Source organism: Leptodactylus fuscus, chromosome 9, assembly GCF_031893055.1.
Source record: "Leptodactylus fuscus isolate aLepFus1 chromosome 9, aLepFus1.hap2, whole genome shotgun sequence".
Classification (NCBI taxonomy): Eukaryota; Metazoa; Chordata; class Amphibia; order Anura; family Leptodactylidae; genus Leptodactylus; species Leptodactylus fuscus.
This window is the reverse complement of record NC_134273.1, coordinates 46387460-46410516: the sequence shown is the minus strand read 5'-3', so window position 1 is coordinate 46410516 and position 23057 is coordinate 46387460. Positions and strand designations below refer to the sequence as shown.

Genomic DNA, 23057 nt, shown 5'->3' with positions numbered 1-23057 from the left:
TGTAGGTGACATAAGTATGACTCTCTCTGTCTCTACTAGGAGTCCTGTCTGGATTTGCATTGTTTTATTAATATTATTCGTCTCCAAATCATATGCTGTAAACCCAATGTTATAACCATTATGGTCTATTCCTCTATTATATGCTGTTCTCAGATAGGGCAGTAGGTCATCATTGTGCAAAACAAATGACTTTCTGTGGTACAACTAAGGGTAGATACAAGCAATTTTTGCTGTGTTTATTCTTTAGGAATTGTCCAAAAAAAAAAAAAAAAAAAAAAAGGTCAGGGTACCTATCCTTTTGCTTACCTACACCCTCTAAGTAAGATGTAGGAACCTGCTTATTTCCAGGGGTATAATTGGAAAAACAAAAATTTACCACCACTGTTATTCTTAAGGTAAAGTCTGTCCTGGGTATGGAGAGAACAGGGCTTAAAATTGTCAATTTCTATTCAGCCTGACAGTACTTTTAGGACACTTACCATGGCTAATACTAGAAGATGATGGAACAGATGAGAAGAGAGCTAGAGCTGTTCCACCATCTACTAGTACGGCCATTATCAGTGACATGGAAATCCTGTCATGCTTATGCACAGTCCGAGCAGAAACTAACCGTGCTAAACCTCATGCCTGACTCTGCCAAGAGCCCGCATCAGTAGTAGGGAATAAATTCAGAACTGATTTTTCATATCAAATAGAATAGCTTCATGAAAGCATTACATTTTTTTTTTTTTTTTTTTAAACGTAGATTGTGAGCCCCACATAGAGCTCACAATGTACATTTTTCCCTATCAGTATGTCTTTTTTGGAATATGGGATGGAAAATCCATGCAAACACGGGGAGAACATACAAACTCCTTGCAGATGGTTTTTTGCCCTTGGCGGGATTTGAACACCAAGACCCAGCGCTGCAAGGCTGCAGTGCTAACCACTGAGCCACCGTGTGGCCCCTATGAAAGCATTACATTTGTATTGCTATGACAGACTGGATATCCACCCCGCCTGTATCGTAGGTAATGCAAATGAATGTGGTCACACTGCAACCTGCAAATTGTCACAACATTCAGTCACCAAAAATTCAACTCTGGTTGCAACAATGGGATCTGGGCTGTATAACATGTGACGTGAAAAAAGTGTTGAATGCAGAACAAACCAATATTTGTGAGTCTCGTAATCATATTTCTATTAGCATTTGAGACAAACATGCAGTAATATTTTAGAAATATTTAAGTCAACACAAAAAGCCATCAACAACAAGTATTTTATCATGCATCAAGCTATAGCAATTTGTGTACATGGATGATTTGTGTTCTTTATCCCATAGGACAACAGCTTCTACAAACTGAACCGAAATACCTTTTATGTAACTAATTTCATAAATAATGCAGAAAGATATGAGGAAGAAGATTGCAGTATAATAAGAGGAGATGAGAAATCTTTGGAGTGTGGCAGTAGGGAATTAGATCACTTTCAATGTCTTAGCCTCAACCTTACTGTATATTCTATTATAGTATGTGCACACTGCAACATGCAGATGACTGTACAATGAAGTGGAGAATATTAAAGCTCATTAGAACATATTAAACCGATATAAAAAATCAATTTTGAATACTTCTGAAAAATGTCCAAAATCTGCTATTTTTCACTAGAACAGACACTTAATAATTGCAATATTTACATTACGCTAGCTGATACTATTCATCATTTACCTTGGTGTTTTCATAGTTTATTATTTTATTATAATTTACACAATTGTTCATTAGTAACAGTAAGGTCATGATTTTGTACATTTACACAATTGTCCATTAAACATAGTAAGTCCATTAGTTTTATTTATCATAAGTGTCAATGGAAATATGGCACGAAAGGACTCCATCATATGGGAAGGATGTATAATACAGCCAAAAGTACATGTAAAGTCTTAAATAATTCTTCTAGCTTATGTTTTCTTCACACCAGATAGAGTCTGAAGTGTCCCTCCAGCCACAGGATATCGATATGAAACCCATCCAAAATACATGTATTTTTATTTGTGAATGCTTCCACAACATAAGGTAAAGTATGAGTTGTGAATCCTTACATCTTGGATCCTATCAAGCTCTAAGGCACTTTATTATGTTTAATGCCTGAAAAACAAGTCATTGAATCGTACACTTCTCTCTGTCACGTCCTTGACCTTCTCCAAGCACTTTTGCTTTGATGTATTTCAGATCACTATTGACACTAGGACGCCTAGCAGATGGGGAAACCATGCCATATGCATCCATTTCCTTAAGCCTTCTTAACCTAAAAGACTTCTGCTGAAAGGAATCTCCATACTGCATTGAGATTTTGCGATGAAGGGCAGGGCTCATTTCATTAGGAAGCTTGGCCATACTAAACAGAACTTGGAACATTTTATCCACATTTAGATTTTTTTTAGCTGATATCTCAAAGTAAGCGCAATTTTCATCCCCAGAAGCAAGTCGCTCTGCCTCTTCAGCCCGTACCTTGCGGTGATGTTCCCCGCAATCACTTTTGTTTCCACAGATCATCATGGGAAACTCTCCAGTTTCTTTTGTTTTATTCTTAACACATGATTTTACTTCAAGGATTTGCTTTCTCAGCCTCTTCACTTCGTCAAATGAGTCTTTGTTGTCTATGCTGAAGACGAGTATGAACACATCACCTATGAGAAGTAAACATACTTTATTCCTTGTAACAAAATATCACATATAAACTTTTATAATCTGATGTGTTCAATATTTGGGAAATAAATATAATCCCCAAACAAATATATTATACACTTTGTACACATAAACTGTATCAAATATAGAAATGATATGCTTAAACTCACAAAACATATACACTGATAGAACAAGCTGTGTTCCTTACATAAACCCATCGACTTTTGATATGCACAAAATTAAACAAATATAAATTAAAGGGGTTGTCCAGCTTCAGACGTATATTAATAGACAAATGTTATTGTTTGAATAATGAAAAGTTATACAATTTTCCAGTATACTTTCTGTATCAATTCCTCAAAGTTTTCTAGATTTCTGTTTACTGATTCATTTTGCTTACTTCTAGTGGATAAAAATCAGTCCATGGTGATTTATGGTCTATGGTCATGTGATGGACACACAGGTGCACAGCTCGTTACCAGGCAGATGTCTGATCACTCGCACGCTTATGTCATCTCCATCTCAAAAACATCTCCAGAATACTCCCTTTCCTTAACAGAGATACATTAAAGGCACTTCTTGTTGCTCTGATTCACCCTTGACTACTGTAATCGGTCTTCCACTTACTAAGCTTTCCCCTCTGAAATCTATTCTGAATGTTCCCGTTCCCACATTACCCCACACGATACGATGCCACTTCAGACTACCTTTATATGTCCAGGCACCATCTGCACGTTAAAGGACACGACTGGTGACGGTTCATACAGTTTTACGTTTGTATAATGTCTGTAACCTCTATTATAAAATTGTCTGACCATTATGTAAGCAATTCTACCTCTGATGCTGCCCCTGCTACCTCTTGTGTCAGCCCCTCTACCTCATAGATTGTAAGCTCTTACGAGCAGGGCCCTCAGTCACATTATGTGAAGTGACTATTTCTTGGTAATGTATCTTTCTGTCTGTATTTGAACCATGCAAATTGTACAGTGCTGTGGAATATGTTGGCGCTATATAAATAAAATACATTATTATTATTATTACTGCGCTGAGACTATACCAAGCTGTGCACCTGTGTGTCCATCACATGACTACGGTCAAAGCTTTATCCACTAGAGGTAAGCAGAATGAATGACAGCAAGCAGAGATCTAAAAGAACCATGAGAAACTGATACAGAAAGTATATAGGAAAATAGTGTAACTTTTCATTATACAAACAATAATTTTTGTCTCTCAATATTGGTTTGAAGCTCTATAACCTCTTTAAATACAGGTTTAATCTGGGACTATCTGTTATAGGACAAGATTAATTTACTGGGAATGCTGTATGAAATTTCAGAACAATACCTCTATAATTGATAAGTATGGGGTATGCAGCAGGGCATGTCTGTTACCTGTGCTGATAAGGATCATAATTTGAGAGAAGGTGTGGATTATATCACAAGTAGTAAAGTGTGTGTGTGTTTGCTCAGCATATGGACTAGTTCACACGGGGCAAAATGGTCAGGATTTTGACACGGTATCTGCATCAAAATCTTGCCGCTTCCCATTGAAATCAATGGAAGACGGTCATTTCCTTTTTCCGCAAGCGGTTTGTTCCCACGAGCAGTTTGTTCCCACTTGCAGAAAAAAGAAACGAGCTGCCCTTTCTTCAGGCGGATTCCACGGCTGATTCAGCCGCAGCGTCTGCCTCGCGACACCACCCTCTGGACTAGGCCCATTCATTTGGGCCTAATCCGGAGCAGAAAGCTGCGACAGGATGCCAGTTCGCTACAGAGAAAGAAAGAAAGACGCTCCTTCTCTTTCGTGCGCTCCTGAGTCCTAAAAATTAGTTTACACCCACATGTGAGGTATTTCTGTGCCCGGGAGAAATTGCATAACAAACTGTGAGATGCATTTTATCCTTTAACCCTTTGTGGTTGTGTTAATTTTAGGGATTAATGGTATAAATGAATGTATTATTGGGTAAAAATGAAAGGGTTAACAAACTTCCTAAAAACTGTTTTTAATTATTTGAGGGGTGCAGATTTGAAATGTGGTGATTTATGGGGGTTACTAATACATAGGCCTTAATAATTCTCTTCAGAACTGAAGTGGTCCCTAAAAAATGAGTATGGGAAATTTTCCTGTAAATCTGGAAAATCGCTGTTACATTTCAAAACCTTCTAATATCCAAAATAAATTAAAGGATGATTAAAAGATCATGCCAATATAAAGCAGAAATATGGTAGATAATATTTATCAATGTATTTGGGTGGTATGACTATCTGCCTGAAAAGTAGAGCATTTCATATTGTGAAAATTGCGATTTTGTTTTCCAAATTTCCATCAAATTTCATAATTTTTTTATAGATAAATATAAAAATTTTGATAAAAATTTAACTCTAACATGAAGTATAATGTTTCATGATAAAACAATCCAAAATCACTTATGTAAGCTATAGCATCTCACAGTTATTGCCATATAAAGTGACACATGTCAGTTTTGAAGAATGAAGCCTGGTTCTTAATCGGTTAATAAGAAACCACTTCAGAATGCTTAAAGGGAATGTGCCACCAGAAATTACCTATTTTCTAAATTAAGTGTTTTAAACATATTTTTAAAGAATTTAAATTTTTTTTTTTTTTTTTTGTCAGTAGCTATATCATTTAAAGAAGTACTAAATCCTCCAATTTTCACTCTGGCCACTATACCTAAACGGACGCCTTCAAATTTTGTTTGTGTTTTCTTTGCTGCAGTCTCAGCAACTTATTTACATCACAGACAGTATAACAATAGAAGATAACGTCTCTATAGATAACACCACTGATCAATGGCTATAGAAGATGTCACAGCTTATCTACTCCCTTTACCTGCACAGAAAATGTCTAGAAAACTTTCCCTTAAACCTCTCCCATAAAGACACACTCCCTTCAAGTAATTTCCTCACTAATTTGTCGTTGCCAAAGAACATTTTGGAGAAATGTTTAAGAAGGCAGGACAGGAATGCCATTTCATCACCTATATGTTTGCAACTTTGTTGAGTCTTAAAGAGCCTTTCCAGGCTAAACAATATTTTATAATAGTGATGCTCCCGGTTGCCATCTTGAGTCTGCTGATTGGCCTCTGATTGACTTCTATGTGGAGCAGATACTTCTGCCGGAAGACAACAACGGAGCTGCAGGACTGGACCGTGTGGGGAGGCACTGGAGTACCGGGGACAAGGGAGTATTTTCTTCTATTTTTTTTTTTTTTTACTTCCCCTGGCTTAATTAATAAAAAAAATAATTATAGCCTGGACAAATGCAAGGGCTTTGCTCTTTGCACTTTTTATGTAGAAACATCAAAGCATAGGTTCAGGGGTTAGAAAAAAAAAAATCCCTTATTAAACAGCACTGTAACAAATTGCGTAAAACTTGCTGCAAAACTTTTTGTTCCATGTGAAAAGTAAACTAACATGAAGGAAGAAGACTTGCGGTTTTATATACCGCTAGAAAGCCAACAGTGCGCTGAATTCAGGCTTTCCCTTCTGTGCCCCTGGTGAAGAGCTATCAGTGCCTGCATTGTAGCTCTTCACTATCAGAAGGGCGTTTCTGACAGTTTGTGAGGAACGCCCCTCCTGACATCGCGCTGTACTATGAGAGGAGGTGTTCCTTACCGCCCAGATTGTGACAACAGAAATGTGAACCCTAAGAACGTGCTTAGCATTTGAAACACATAAAAACTGTGGATTTTAATTTTGTTGAATAGAATATCATTCAAGGACATATAGTTTTCTATTGGATTCAGTATTTTCATCTAAGAAACTGATTAAATTCAGCCAAAACTCACAGAGAAAGCCCACTCCCCTCACCCACACACAGATTGACAGCTCTATCGGTGTGCGAATTCATACAAAAAGAAGCTGTCACTCACTTTGACTGGATGTGGGAACCAGTCGTCACAGGTTTTTAGTAAGAGTCTTGACTTCATTTACAAAGCTTTACCAAAAAAAATACAAAATCAAATCTTTGAAAGCTGTATATCCCCAAAATCAGTGCCTCTCCCTTTATCCTATGTTTTCTCAGATAGAATAGCATTGGAGGCCTGACATATAGAGTCTTACATTTCAAGATTTTCTAAACAGATCAGATAATTGTCTTTAGGTTTCAGCACGTTCTCCTGATATGTATAAATTATTTTTAGTCAAGCCTTAAGATAAAAGAAATCATCCAATCTTGGAAAATAGTGATCTTTGTAGGTAAAACATGTAATGTAAAGGTCACTCAAAAAGAAATTGAGCACTAAAGCCTTGATTCTGATTCATCAATTACTTGATAATTTCTTCAAAATGAGCTAATCTTCCTAATTCATTGAGTTCACATTACTGGCAAAGATAGTAGTAAAAAGCAAGTAGTATTGTGCTAGTGGTCAGTATACAGGAGGAGCTGTATACAGGAGGAGCTATGATCTATCACTCACTCCTCCCACTTTAATTCATGATGAATTACTAATTCATAGAGCCATAAGATGGATTAATGTTTATGGCACAAATTGTACTTTGCAATGGTAACATTTAATATTCCATATGAAGCTGGAAAAAAATTCAAAATGGAGTGGAATTGGAGAGAAACTGCATGCGTGAAACTTTCCTATGGGCTTTTATTTAACAGCATTCACTGGGTAACCAAAATCACGTCATCTATATTCTATGGGTTTATGCTTTCACCCCTTAAAAAAAATTCAATACTTTGCAAAAAAAAAATTTAAGTTCCCATATTCTGACATCCGCAACTTTTTTATAGTTCCATGTACAGGGATGCATAAGGAGACTTTTTGTGCTATACCAGGTGTACTTTTTTTGTTATACTGTTTTGGGGACGGTCTATTGCTTTGATCGCTTCTTATCCCACAAAATAGCAGAAAAATAGGAAGTTTAGCTCTTTTCACTTTTTTTTCCTGGTATGGCATTCAACATATGTGAAAAATACTTAGAATATTTAAAAAAAAAATTTAAGTGTGCAGACTGGGTGTTTTTGAATACAGGGTCTATGTGTATGTATTGAACTGTGTTCTTTATGTTTTTGGGAAAGGAGGGTGATTTGCATTTTTAATTCTTTTAATTTTTTTCATATTTTTTTTTACGTATATTTATTTTTATTGTAATTATTAGTCCCCTAGGGGTCTTAAACCCTAGTGGATCTTATCACTAATGCAGCGCATTGCAATGCTAATGCTTTGCATTAATGACAGTATTTGTATAGTAGACTGCATAGACAATGGATCCACAGCAAAATGGTGGCACCTCCACCAAAAATGGCACCTTGTTCAGGTTTGACCAACTTTTTTCAGAAATGAATGCCTGCAAACAGCGCAGGCCCTGATTGCAGACATTATCGCCAGGTCTCTGCTGTATAATACAACAGAGAACCTGCGACTATGGTGATGCTCAGCTCCTGAGTGGCTGCCATATTTAAATACCTGACATTCGCCAGATTCCAAGAAAGCCTTAAACTACCATAGGTATCACTGCTGTGCTCAGCCATATGCAACTAACGGAACTAGACCTTCATGATTTGTTCATGGTTCAGCAGTTCATTCAATTCAGTTAGTTCACCAGCCATATGAATAATTCCCTCTCAGGCTCCTCAGGATACAGAGCTGAGTGCTGTATGGCATGCTATAGGCTATACAATATATCTCTTTACTTCAGCAGTCATCTTCTCCATTTTTTTATTAGAATCTCATGGTTTACTATAATGTCTGACACCAAACTGCTAGACAATAATTCCATGTTATAAGCTTGATAGTGAAAATGTTAATAACTTTTAGTTGAACATGGTGTTGCTAGTTTTTGGTATAAGTAAATGTCCTTTGAAAACATTAGTAATGATCAGACATATGAAAGGGGTTTCTCATCTCAAGGACGCTATCTAATTTGAAAGTTTATGTAAAGTCAAGAATTTTCCTAAATACATTGTTTTAGCAATGTTGCTTTGTTTACCTGTCATGTTAGATTATTCCTCCCCATTGTTTACACAAGGACCCTGACCTGGCCTCTCTACCTATCTAGCATCTTAGAGACAGGTAGAGTCAGGTGCTGAGATTCACTGTTCTCTGGAGGGGGGAGGGGATGAGTTTTCATATCACTCTTGCTCTAAGAGCTGTTATCTCCTGCTGTTAGGTTCTGGGCAATCAGGTCAGCTATTTGCAGTATGTTTTCTCTGTATATAAAAGTACAAAGATAACATTGAGTTTACTGCAAGTCTGTTGTCTGTCCTGACAGCATGTACGTTTTTTTTTTTCTCTACAAGCCCCTATAATGTAATACACATTTATTATGCATATTATTTGATCTGCATTTTTATAGATTTATAGAATTTATAATAATGATCTCTTATGGTAAAGGCAAACAGTCAAAGCCCATCCACCATCTTGTAGAAGAATACAGGAAGTGAGAAGGCGAGCTAACAGGCAACGCTGGTGAGAGAGGAGAATGGGAAATCTCCTTTAAATACATCTGATTGCATTAACAGAACTATAATTTATCCAAGGAGCAAGTAGTGACTGTACAATATGCTAAATCCCAGTGCCACAGACATAATGAACTAACTGAACTAATCAAGTGAACTAATCTTTGGAATAAGCAAGAAAATAAGAAACTAATCTCTGAAGTGAAATTGTTCTCCAATTGTTTGTTAAAAACCTCAACATGTGTGGCCAGCATTTCTTGTACAGAGAATATAACCTAAAATATAACAGTGCCTGTTATGCTGCCCTCTATGGGAAGCACCCTGAACTAACTAACTTGGTAAAAAACCCACATTATGCAGTAAAGGCTTCTGGGAAAGTCGGGCATGATATTCAGGGTGCTTCCCATAGAGGGCAGCATAACAGAGGCACTGTCTCCCTGTTTACATCTTGGGAGACATATTTGCATATTCCTCCCATGATCCCTTGCAGTGGAGCGACTATGGCTGTATAAGTCTCCACACACCTGAAAAGGTGGTCTCTCCCTAAGGATAGACGTTATCCCCATAATGTGATTATATTCATAATTGTTATGGCGGTGAAAGGGTTGCATGTACAGTCTATACATACGAAAGGAACAACACGAGAGGTTTCCAACTACAAAAGAACCATCAGTATTATCTTCTAGTGGTTGTCACATAAAGACAAACCTTTCTAATAATAAGCTGACATGGTGGTCAGTTGGTCTTTCCAGGTCTGGCTTTTCTACCCTCAGGCAATAAGCTTTTTGCTACTAGAAGCCAATAATAGCTTTCAAGGTGAGATGCCCCCTTCATGGTTAATTTGTCTATACAGGTTAAATTATATCTCCTTTCATATTCTTACCTGTCAATATTGAGAGTCTTCTCATAGCAGGAAAGGGATGATTGCCAGACGTATCTAAAATGTCCAACTGGTACATATCCCCTCTTATATTATATAATTTACGGTGAAAATCCTCAATTGTTGGTGTATACTGGTCATCAAAGCGTCCATTTAAGAATCGTGAAACAATTGAGCTTTTGCCCACCCTAGAAGCGCCTAGGACTACCATACGATAAGAGTTCTTTGCTGGGACACTGAGTGTGCAGCTTCCACTGGAAACCGTCTTCATCATGGCTTTCAACTGTAACACAGAAAAGCCATAGAAAGTTGTTATACAAAATAAGCAGATACATATTGTACCAAGTTAGCAGGGACAATCACAACCACATACCTTTGGCTGCTAACCAATGAAGCTTTACAGAGATAATAATTTTTAAGGATATGTGAATCTGTCTGCACATGTAACAGGAATACCAAAAGCAGTTTATTGATTTATATTCTTGCATCACATCTGAAAAGAATACATGACCATCAACTCTATCCATACTAGCTTACCATCAAGAAGAATCGGCAAATTGTTCTGCATTAGGAGAAGAAAAGGTTATTTGTTCTCTGCAGAAAATACATTGTTTGTGAATTTATAAGATGCCTATCAGGTCCCAAATGCCTCAAACAATATATTTTTGTGGCCATAAACCAATGTAGAAATACGTAGAGAATACATTTTTATGAATATGCAAATGAGTCTGCTAGTGCACCATCAGGTCAGGTCTGGCCTACAGACAACCACAACTGCTCTGGCTCTCCTCTGGAATCTTCACCCAACACCGCCTCTGGAACTGTGAATGACATGTTCAGTCTCTGCCAGCCTTAATGATGTCTGTAGGTAAATCTTGTCCACCACTGATGCTCTTGCTGGCTGCATTGCATATCCATTGAAAAGAGATGATTATCTCTGCATTGCTTCATTGGTTTATGAACAGAATAGTATATCTATGCAGTGTTACACGAACTTAATGGAGGCCCGACGGCCACTGTGGACCATTATATACCATGAAGGGCCACTGTGGAGTATTATACCATTGGGAGGGCTATGGGGCACACTATATACAAATGTGGAACATTTTAATGTGGTGTGGTGGCTCGGGAGCTTTATACTGTGTGGGGAGCACTGGGGAATATTGTATATATTGTGCAGAGGCAACAGGACATATAACTAAGATAGGAGAGGCATGTTTTGCCACTATTGGGCCCCAAAATTCGTGATGCAGCACTGTATGCTCTGCCTACAGCATTATAATCTGATAATTTTTCTTAAACAAAGTTGTTACCCTTCACCATTTCTCTGAAAACATTATCATAGGCAACCAATGCTCATACTGTTCACATTGGTATAAACTAAGTAATTGTACTTGTTCACAAGACTGTATGAATATGATTTTTTTCATTAAAATTGTTTTTACATATACTAGCTTTGTAGCTTATATTTTTCTAAGTTTGCATTCTTAATATAGCATGTAGTGGATGTACATGCATTTCCACAGCCAGTTGGCCCATGATTTTCATATTTAGGCCGGGTTCACACGGAGTTACGTGCCGCGAGATTTGGCACGTAGACGCCGCGTGACCCTTTGCGTGCCGTACACGCTCCCATTCATTTCAATGGGAGCGGGGAGCGTATGCGCCGCGCTAGTTTGCGGCCGTGCATTTATTCACGGCCGCAAACTAGCGCGGCGCATACGCTCCCCGCTCCCATTGAAATGAATGGGAGCGTGTACGGCACGCAAAGGGTCACGCGGCGTCTACGTGCCAAATCTCGCGGCACGTAACTCCGTGTGAACCCGGCCTTAAAGAGATGCTCGTGCTATTTCTGTTAAAATTTGCTAAACATTGAAAATAGAAGTATCCTTCAGGCAGATTTTTTTCTTACAGGTACATACAAAAGTCATATATTTTTTGGACAGTCCAAAAGACAATATCATTATTTTATAAAATTCTGAGAAGTAAAACAAAAATGTCTTCCCTAATGGAATGGTTAAACAAAAGAGGTGACACTTCTTGCCACATTGTCCTTTCTCAAGTACATACACATAAAACTTTAAGATGTCATTGATACTGGGACACTTTTGTGAAGCCTCTCTCCTCATTCCAACAAGTACATTTCTTATCCAATCAAGTCTGTTCAAATCTTGTCATTTATAACCTGAGTTGACCTTAAAACATAACTAAACTTTCAAAGAACTTTTGATTTTATGGCAGCATTTCTATCTTACATACAGTGGGTACAGAAAGTATTCAGACCTCTTTAAATTTTTCACTCTTTGTTTCATTGCAACCATTTGCTTGAATCAAAAAATGTCATTATATTTCTCATTAATGTACACACAGCACCCCATCTTGACAGAAAAAAACACAAATGTAGATATTTTTGCAAATTTATTAAAAAAGAAAAACTGAAATATCACATGGTCATAAATAATCAGACCCTTTGCTCATATTTAACTCACATGTTCTCCTTTTCCTTCTGATCCTCCTTGAGATAGTTCTACTCCTTCATTGGAGTCCAGCTGTGTTTAATTAAACTGATTGGACTTGATTAGGAAAGGCACACACTTGTCTATATAAGACCTCACAGCTCACAGTGCATGACAGAGCAAGTGAGAATCATGAGGTCAAAAGTACTGCCCAAGGAGCTCAGAGACAGAATTGTAGCAAGGCACAGATCTGGCCAAGGTTACAAGAGAATTTCTGCAGCAATCAAGGTTCCTAAGAGCACAGTGGCCTCCATAATCCATAAGTGGAAGAAGTTTGAGACGACCAGAACTCTTCCTAGACCTGACGGTCCAGCCAAACTGAGCAATCATGGGAGAAGAGCCTTGGTGAGAGAGGTAAAGAAGAACCCAAATATCACTGTGGCTGAGCTCCAGAGATTCAATAGGGAGATGGAAGAAAGTTCCACAAAGTGAACTGTCACTGCAGCCCTCCACCAGTTGGGACTTTATGGCAGAGTGGCACGAAGGAATCCTCTCCTCAGTGCAAAACATATGAAAGCCCCTATAGAGTTTGCCAAAAAAACACTTAAAGGACTCCCAGACTATGAGAAATAAGATTCTCTGGTCTGATGAGATGAAGATTGAATGTTTTGATATCAATTATAAGCATTATGTTTGGAGAAAACCAGGCACTGCTCATCACCTGCCCACTACAATCCCAACAATGAAACATGGTGGTGGCGGCATCATGCTATGGGGATGTTTTTCAGCTGCAGGGACAAGATGACTGGTTGCAATTGAAGAAAAGATAAATGCGACCAAGTACAGAGATATCCTTGAAGAAAACCTCTTCCAGCGTGTTCTGGATCTCAGACTGGGCTGAGGATTCACCTTCCGAAAAGACAATGATCCTAAGCACACAGCTAAAATAACAAAGGAGTGATTTCAGAACAGCTCTGTGACTATTATTGACTGGCCCAGCCAGATACCTGACCTAAATCCAATTGAGCATCTCTGTGATGTCATAGTTCAGTTTTTCTTTTTTAATAAATTTGCAAAAATATTTACATTTGTTTTTTTCTGTCAAGATGGGGTGTTGAGTGTACATTAATGAGAAATATAATGAACTTCTATAATTTTAGTAAATGGCTGCAATGAAACAAAGAGTGAAACATTTAAAGGGGTCTGAATACTTTCCGTACCTACTCTATCTATCTATCTATCTATCTATCTATCTGTCTGTCTGTCTGTCTGTCTGTCTGTCTGTCTGTCTGTCTGTCTGTCTGTCTGTCTATCTATCTATCTATCTATCTATCTATCTATCTATCTATCTATCTATCTATCCATCTATCTGATTATCTATTTATCTATCTATCTATCTATCTATTCTGTAATATACTTTATTGATGAATTTTGTCTCCTTCCTGTGGAATTGTATAATCCTGCATTTCCTTATTCTTTACTATTTATTCTTTGTTTCTCTTTTGGGAGCTGTTCTGTGGTTCTTGCTGTGTACGGCCTACAGGCATGTGTGTAATGTAGGGAAAATAAGGAGAGGATGGGGTTACTTTAAAGAGTTATATCTTGGGCATTATAAATTGGTGAAACATGCTTCTGATGTTGTATGAAAGAAATTTTCATCTTTCATATGGCACAAAGGTTGCAGTTCTAACTGTATTATTTCCAGAGATATTATCAATTGAAAATACAGTTGGGATTGGGATATATCTTCGCATCTGCTAACAATTCCAATGTGTTTTCAACTAATGATATCTCCTCTTTTATAAGGTACCTGTAACATCTTTTCCTGTCCGGGCTTTGGCGTCATCATCCGGCCACATGAGACGTGTTCGGCTGTGATTTCTTCCTTTGGGTTCTTCTTGCACTGTCTGAACACTGTCCTATTCTTTCACCTTGGTAATTGATTTTCCACCACACCCGTCTCCTTCACCTTAATTTCCCTCTGCTCCTCTAATGGTTAATTTTAGCCTTGCCCTGTGATTGACAGCCTGCCTTCCTATCAACTCCAGGGCGGGTTCTTCCTCCCTATTTAGTCTTGGCTCACATTCACACTGGTGCTTGCTATTGCCTTGTGCGTACTTGCTTTTTTCTCTCGCTGTTATTATTTATATTATGATTCTTGACCTCTGGCTTTCCCTATTGACTATTGTTTTGGATTCCGATTTTGACACTACATTGCTCGACTGTTACTGACCCCTGGCTAGCTAACCTCCCTTTGTTGTTATTTGTCTTGTCTGCGTTTTGTGTGCCACATTATATAGGTAGGGATCATCTCCAAGTTGCCGCCTATTGCGTAGGATAGGGCCAGGCAAGAGGAAGGGTCAGTGGGGGCTTCAGCTTAGGGATCACTGTCTCTTGTGCCCCCTTCTCCCCAGGGTTCATCTACGCACTTGGGAACTGCTGTCTGCACTTCCCTAACAGTACCAAAAGCATGTCTCTTTTTTAATGCCCTGTATATAATGTTCTTATTTTCTCTTCATTACACACAAGCCCACTATACACAGTGAGAAACATGGTACAACTTTCAATAGAGAAGGCAATAATAAAGAAATGTAGGATTTCACAGAAAGGAGCCAAAAATTGTTAATAAAGTACAAAATTCATTAATGACACAAATGCTGCCAGAAAAGTTTAATCTCACTGTAAGTAAAGTTAAAGTTTAGTTATACTTTAAGTGACGCAATATACTATATGACATCTAATAATAATAAACCATTACTCTCAGGTAATGTCTCACAATTTCACAGAACATCTGTAAAATAAACAGACAAAAGGCGCAAATTGACTTTTTGACCACTAATTCCTTTAACTGATTTGCAGCATCTTTTGGCAACTTTCATTTAGTTTCAAATGAGATCTCAATAGCTCTCTGGACTCCATCCTGATGCAACCATCCACGATAAGCCTTTTTCCAATCCAATAACCAATTAATTGTACCCACAAACGACAGTACAGATGGGCCACTTTCATCCAGCCAATGATGCGCTATTAATTTACAGGCCATATGAAGCATCCATGTTAGGTCCAGTGATTGTCAGGTCCTCATCATAGCCTAATATGCATACAAAGTGAGATAATACAACACTGAATATATAGGCCAACCCCATATGGATTAAAATAGCTGTGCCACACCTTGCACACAGTAAGTCTGAACACACCCCTATGTCAAATAGAAATGTAGGAGTTTTATACACTCTATTTATCAAATATAGGCTGTACAAGTGAAATAATTGTGGAACTCTTTAGGATTTCTTGCAAATGACCCTCAGAGAAATCTCTTGTTGCTATTTTTCATTACACTCAGTCTATATAAGACCATAGAAGCTAATAAGTTTACCATTCCTGATCATCAGACTCCTACACTTCTGTTGATCCATAGTGGTGGAAGATTCAGAACTTCAATCTGTCAAGGGTGCTATGTATACATCCATATAGGATACTTCTTGGTTGGCTAAATTATAGTACTTGGGGATTTGAGAGATGGAAACAGGTGTCAAAACTTGAGATGAGCGAACAGTAAAATGTTCGAGGTTCAATATTCGTTTCGAGTAGCCCCTCAATATTCGACTACTCAAATCGAATATCGAGCCCTATTATAGTCTATGGGGGGAAAATGCTCGTTTCAGGGGTAGGCAACATTCGATCAAATTATACTTACCAAGTCCACTAGTGAGGGTTGGGCTGGATCTTCTGAGAAGTCTTTTCCTTGCAGCGTCCCCGAGGCATCTTCCGGCTCTGAATTCACTCTGCCAGGCATCGGGCCTGGGCAGAGCCGACTGCGCATGCCCGCACTACAATTGGACATGCGCAGTCGGCTCTGCCCAGGCCCGATGCCTGGCAGAGTGAATTCAGAGCCAGAAGACGCCGCGGGGAAGCTGCACGGAGAAGACTTCTAAAGGTAGGAGAAGAACCAGCGTTGATTGGCCGACTGTATAGCATTCGGCCAATCAATGCTGGTTCTGCATCGAACTTTTACATTCGAATAGTGAGTGGTACTCGATCGAGTACGAGTATTTCGAATACCGTAGTATTCGATCAAATACCTACTTGATCGAGTACTACTCGCTCATCTCTAGTCAAGACGGTTGTAGATGACACCAATTCTTGCACTCATCGGTCAATCGACTGTTACAGATATTTACAAAATGAGGCATACCAAGTCAGGTAGTGATTGACAGTGAAGTGGAAATAATATCCTCCATTAAAGCTGTAAACATAATTGAGAAACTAGATGGGTCCTCGAGGGTTATGTTAATAATAATAATAATAATACATTTTATTTATATAGCGCCAACATATTCCGCAGCGCTGTACAATGTTCATCGATTATACATAACACTGGTCAAATACCCAGTAAGGAGCAAAGTAAGGTGTGAAGAAGACACAGTATACAGCTAACTGAAAAGGGCCACTCACTTCTATTCTCACCCCTGAACTGCTGCAAAGAGTTATGAAGTAAGCACCCTTCGGAGTATATTCCTCCTGAGTTGTTCAGCTCCTCTGTTATTCCTCCTAGAAATGCATGAATAAATGGATACCTGGATGTTACCAATCTCCTTGCTAAAGAATCATGTACCTACACTGCCTGACTCTAATAGGACAATGTGAGAGTATACAGGGACAGAGATACCTCCAACTGGTAACAACTATTTGTCAATTCATTTATAATTTTCTGGGAGGAATAACAGGAGTACAGAAGAGCACAATCACGCTGGTTTACATCTGCATTATGAATTGTAGTTTTCTGTTGTATTATAGAAGCAAAAAATGGAATTCAAATGAGGGACAGCAATGACGTCCAACAGAAACCATTTACTCATAGGATAAGTGTCAGATCACTGGGGGTCTAACCAGTGGAACCCCCAACTGAAGAACAGGATACCAAAGGTTTCCCTGTATTCTCAATATGAAGAAAGTGCCGATGTGCTTTTGTGACCCAAGATTCATCTATTTCTATGGGACAGTCTGAGTTCATCATTAAATAAGCCCCATAGAAGCAAATGGAGTCCTAGTCATGCAAGCACAGCCATGCTTCACTTACATAGAACATAAGGAGGACATTTTTGCCCAACATTCTCCGGGTCTGACCACTAGGATCCCTGTTCTGTCCTAAGAGTCCAATCAGTCGTACCTACAACAATCTGTAATTATCTGCTATTATGTGGATAGGGTATTATTTTCTTTGTGGCAAACCCTTTTAAGGCTAAGGCCCCACTTTGTGGAAATGCAGCTTTTTTGTTGCAGATTTTGCTGCGTTTTTTTTCAGCCAAAGCCAAGATTGGATTGAGCAGAAGGGTGAAGTATGAGAGTTTCCTATATATTTCCATTCCTTTTGTATCCATACTTTTGGCTTTGACTCAAAAAACCCACAACAAAATCTGCAACAAAAAAAGCTGTGTTTCCGCAATGTGGGCCCCCAGCCTAAAGGGGGTTTTCTTGTCTCCAGGCCAGTTTTGATACTGATGACCTTTTCTCAAAATTGACCATCAGTATCATATTGTTGGGGGTTCAACAACCAGCTCCCACAACAATAAGCTATTCTGGGCTGCCTTTGGTGGCAGAACCTATAATAGCGAATGGAGACATAAGCAGAAGTTATCATCCTTTGTACAGCATCCATACTGGAGTACTGCAGCTCTGACCACACTCAATACGAGAAGACTTGTATTCTAGTGTGGCCTCTATACTTAAAATAGGTCATCAGTATAAGAACTGGTTTGCGGGCCAGAATGTTACTCAGTATATTATGATGCTTATGAGTTTTCCAACTAAGCTGTGGAGTGTATTATCCTTAGATCAATTTAACAGGAGCTGTCAATAGCAGTGCACATGCTTCTGGGGTGATAATACACACAGTAATAGACATAATACAAAGACAACACACTTGTGAAATTCACAGCCAATGCTACGTAAAGGTGCATACATAACTATGTGAAAAATTTCCAAATTGTAGCAATAATGTATGGATTATTGCTACCATACGACATTACCTACTGATTGGTTGGAGCCTAAACACTGAGACTCTCACCAAGAACAAAGGGGTTGCAGCAGGGGCGTAACTACCGTGGTAGCAGCAGTAGCAGCTGCCACAGGGCCCGGGCCATTAGGGGGCCCGGTGACAGCCGCTACCGCTGCGGTTTTTTTTCAATAGGCAGTTACGGGCCCTATTCACTTGCCGATCCTGGCTGGGCCGGGATCGGCAAGTGACACCGCGGGCCCCACAGGGGCTATCATTATACTCGGGGGTCTTTGCAGACCCCCGAGTATAATGACCGGCGGATCGGGAGAGGTAATAAACATAAAAAACTGTTACTTACCTCTCCGCGATCCTGCCAGGCCTCCGTCCTACTGTTGTCTGACGTCACATGAACCCGGCATGCTTCCCGGGTCATGTGACGTCCGACGTCATTAACGAAGGACGCGAGAGGAGGACAGCACAGGAGCCGGGGAACAGGTAAGAAGCAACAGTGGGGTTTTTTTTAATGTTTTTATTCCCGATTTAGTCTCCGATTATTATACTCTGGGGTCTGAAAAGACCCCAGAGTATAATAATTGTTTATGGGTGTCCACAGAGGGACACTATAGGGGTTAACACTGTGTGTGCAGGGGACACTATAGGGGTTAACACTGTGTGTGCAGGGGACACTATAGGGGTTAACACTGTGTGTGCAGGGGATACTATAGGGGTTAACACTGTGTGTGCAGGGGACACTATAGGGGTTAACACTGTGTGTGCAGGGGACACTATAGGGGTTAACACTGTGTGTGCAGGGGATACTATAGGGGTTAACACTGTGTGTGCAGGGGACACTATAGGGGTTAACACTGTGTGTGCAGGGGATACTATAGGGGTTAACACTGTGTGTGCATGGGACACTATAGGGGTTAACGCTGTGTGTGCAGGGGACACTATTGGGGTTAACACTGTGTGTGCAGGGGACACTATAGGGGTTAACACTGTGTGTGCAGGGGACACTATAGGGGTTAACACTGTGTGTGCAGGGGATACTATAGGGGTTAACACTGTGTGTGCATGGGACACTATAGGGGTTAACGCTGTGTGTGCAGGGGACACTATAGGGGTTAACGCTGTGTGTGCAGGGGACACTATAGGGGTTAACACTGTGTGTGCAGGGGACACTATAGGGGTTAACACTGTGTGTGCAGGGGACACTATAGGGGTTAACACTGTGTGTGCAGGGGACACTATAGGGGTTAACACTGTGTGTGCATGGGACACTATAGGGGTTAACACTGTGTGTGCATGGGACACTATAGGGGTTAACACTGTGTGTGCAGGGGACACTATAGGGGTTAACACTGTGTGTGCAGGGGACACTATAGGGGTTAACACTGTGTGTGCAGGGGACACTATAGGGGTTAACACTGTGTGTGCAGGGGACACTATTGGGGTTAACACTGTGTGTGCAGGGGACACTATTGGGGTTAATACTGTGTGTGCAGGGGACACTATTGGGGTTAATACTGTGTGTGCAGGGGACACTATTGGGGTTAATACTGTGTGTGCAGGGGACACTATTGGGGTTAATACTGTGTGTGCAGGGGACACTATTGGGGTTAATACTGTGTGCAGGGGCAAGTAAGTAAGGGACATAATAGAGTGCGGAGGAGGGGGTCAGTCGAGGTCTTCGGCGTCAGTTGGGATGGGGGGGGGCCCATGTCAAAAGTTCGCCACGGGGCCCCGCCATTCCTAGTTACGCCACTGGGTTGCAGTATTTTCACTTTTTCCCCTTTACAGCTTTAATGTTATGCAGGCAGAGAGCAACTCAAGAAACCCTAGACTTCTATTATCCCTAGTACCTATGCTGTTGTTTTAAGTACCAGTGAAAGTCTTAAAGGCCAAACCGCACAATCTCTTAGTGATGTTATAGTGTATGTCAAAACTTACTGTAATAGTCAAATCTTTCTAAGGCATTTTACTGCACTGAATTTTCAAGAAGATGCTATTTTGTTTTTGTGTGTTTTTTTTTTTGGGGGGGGGGGTTGTTTTTTTTAAAAGCTGAGTTCAGGTATTAGCTGTAAGGTTTTTGGTTCTACTGTGTTTCCTTCCGCTCAATATGACTTTTTTCGGATTTTTTTTCCACAGGAGAAAAAGAGACTTTACCCAAAAAATGGTTTAAAAAATCATTGCATTTTTACAAGCTCCACTAAAAAAGCCACAAAAAGTGTGCGTGACCGAAGCCTTAAGCCATTGCCTCAGTCTGTTTAGTTAATAGGCACCACTATATATACATTTTCATTGCTTTTAAAAATACAGTAAAGTGTTTATATATCGCTCACAACCTACAGATATTTGGTATACTTGTGGGTATTCTTACTGCGTGCGTGCATTGTGGATGGATAACAAATAATATAGCTTTGACCTTGAAAAGACAAAAAGTCATTGTTGCTTCTATTCTTAAACTCTACGTGGTTCTGTTTATGTCACCTACGTTGATCATTTCTAATTGTTTAGTATGTCACACAGAATCTTGGCACTTTTACTTTTTTTCTGAATGTTACACCACCTAGTGATACTAGAATAAAAGAAATATTACATTTATGTATACAGTTAGCCTGACTATAGTTATACATACAGCCATATATATATATATATATATATATATATATATATATATATGTATAAGTTTAGATCGATTGTTTCCAATGACAAGTTCTACATGACGGAGTTGTCACACTGCAACAAGAGTTATGTTTTAAATAATGAGAATTCTGCTTGAACAGACGGTAGCTTCTTTATAGCAGGAGTTTCATAAGAGTATTATTACTTCATCAATACTATTACTTGACAATAATGTAGTAATTGTATGATCAACACAGATATCGTCTATGTTGTATTGGTGACATTGTAGAAATGTTGAATGACTATTAGCTGATTATAGCTTTCTTTTTCCTATGGGACAAGTGTTCGGGTAACTATTGTTTTATGGAGATGGTCATGCGGAGATGTTATCCCTCTCAAAATGGAATTTTGAAAGAATATTTTGGAAGGTTAAAATGTCTTGGATAGTCATTCTTATCACTGCACATGGGAAAGCCTAGAAGACTAGCATCCGATGACTATTAATAGGGTTGCTGTAGCATAAATCATTAATGGACAACATGTTTATCATTTTGATACCAGAAACTAATAATTATGGTCATTGGTTGAAGCAGAGTTGTGATGACCATACCTAGCTTTATCGGTTAGGATGGAAATGCTTTGGTTTTCTAAGACCTGACGTGTGCTGTTTGTGATCTACCACTGTCCAGTAATGTAGAAATATATTATGACAGGTAGCAAGGTGAGATACATAGATGATAACAGCCTGACAATTATAGGAATCGTGCTGCTTACTCTTACCTTAGTCAGGGGGCAGTGCCTGGAAATCCTCCAGTTTCTGCACAACAGCGATTCTGCTCTTCTCTCTCCAAATTCTGAGGTCTGAGAGGAGTCCCCATAAACTGCTTATACACAATCCGTACAGTGTGAGCCGCTGCTAGTACTCTGCTATGTACAACAGGCTAATACACCTGATACCAGTATGAAGTTTGTGCATCTTCTGGAATAAAGTCATTCAGGTTCAGATCAGATCTTCCTGCATTGTTACTGGTGCTGTAATTTCTTTGTCTCTCCCTATGTCATGCATACACAAAGTTGCAGGAATCCAGATGACAGCACAGTGCAGATGGGAAGAATCCTGCGTCTGGATCTTCAGCAATTGAAAGAAGATTGTGTCAGCCTCCATGCTCCACCTCTCTCCATGAAGATCACCAATCATATGGCCGCTGATCTCAGTCCATGTCATATGTACAGACAAGTGAGCAGCACACCACACTGCCTGTCTGAAGACATAGTGAAAAGCTTTGTGCGCATAGAGATTATGAGTCTCCTAACCCCATGTTGTAAGGGATCTCTGCACCGTGTAAAAGAATCATATGTAGCAATACATTAATAAACAGTGTTTGAAATATTGGCAGCTGTCTTTTAGCTTTGTACATATTTTATTAAAAATCTACAGTCGGTTTCTATAAAGAATATCTTATAGGCTTTCTACTTTGGGTAGAGCCTGATGGTCCCCATTGACTATACTTATCTGTAGGGTGTTTGTTGTTTAAAACGGAAACTGGTGGATAAAAAAGCTGTGTGTGCAGGACTGTTTCGTCCAATGATTCCAGGCTGACACTGTGAAGCGGTACAAATGTGAATGTAGCCTTAGGGCGAGTTCACACGGAGTTAACGCATGCGCGTGGGGCCACACGGTGACTCAGTGGTTAGCACTGCAGCCTTGCAGCGCTGGAATCCTGGTGTTCAAATCCCACCAAGAGCAAAAAACCATCTGCAAGGAGTTTGTATGTCCCCCCCCCCCCCCCGTGTCTGCATGGATTTCCATCCCATATTCCAAAAAGACATACTGATAGGAAAAAAATGTACATTGTGAGCTCTATGTGGGGCTCACAATCTACATTTAAAAAAGAGTTAACGCACACGCATTCTGGCACGTATACACGTGTCAGAATGTGAGCGCTCAAAACAGATCTCATTCATTCCAATGTATCGTTACGGGCGTATAACGCGCATAATTTTGC

At 39.5% G+C, this 23057-nt stretch overlaps 1 protein-coding gene across 2 annotated transcripts; it reads right to left on the bottom strand.

The window, feature by feature from the left end:
- Positions 1 to 1698: 1698 nt before the first annotated feature.
- Positions 1699 to 22163, bottom strand: RASD2 (RASD family member 2). Of its 2 annotated transcripts, none has more exons than XM_075286368.1 (3): positions 21832 to 22163; positions 9976 to 10255; positions 1699 to 2665 (listed from the first exon to the last, which is right to left on the bottom strand). In XM_075286368.1, the coding sequence occupies exons 2-3, from the start codon at positions 10244 to 10246 to the stop codon at positions 2136 to 2138; spliced, it is 801 nt and encodes a 266-aa protein (XP_075142469.1). In that variant the 5' UTR covers positions 10247 to 10255; positions 21832 to 22163; the 3' UTR covers positions 1699 to 2135. The 2 variants fall into 2 exon arrangements, with proteins under 2 accessions (XP_075142469.1, XP_075142470.1); XM_075286369.1 differs by lacking the exon at positions 21832 to 22163 and adding an exon at positions 15933 to 15940.
- Between the last annotated feature and the right edge of the window lie 894 nt (positions 22164 to 23057).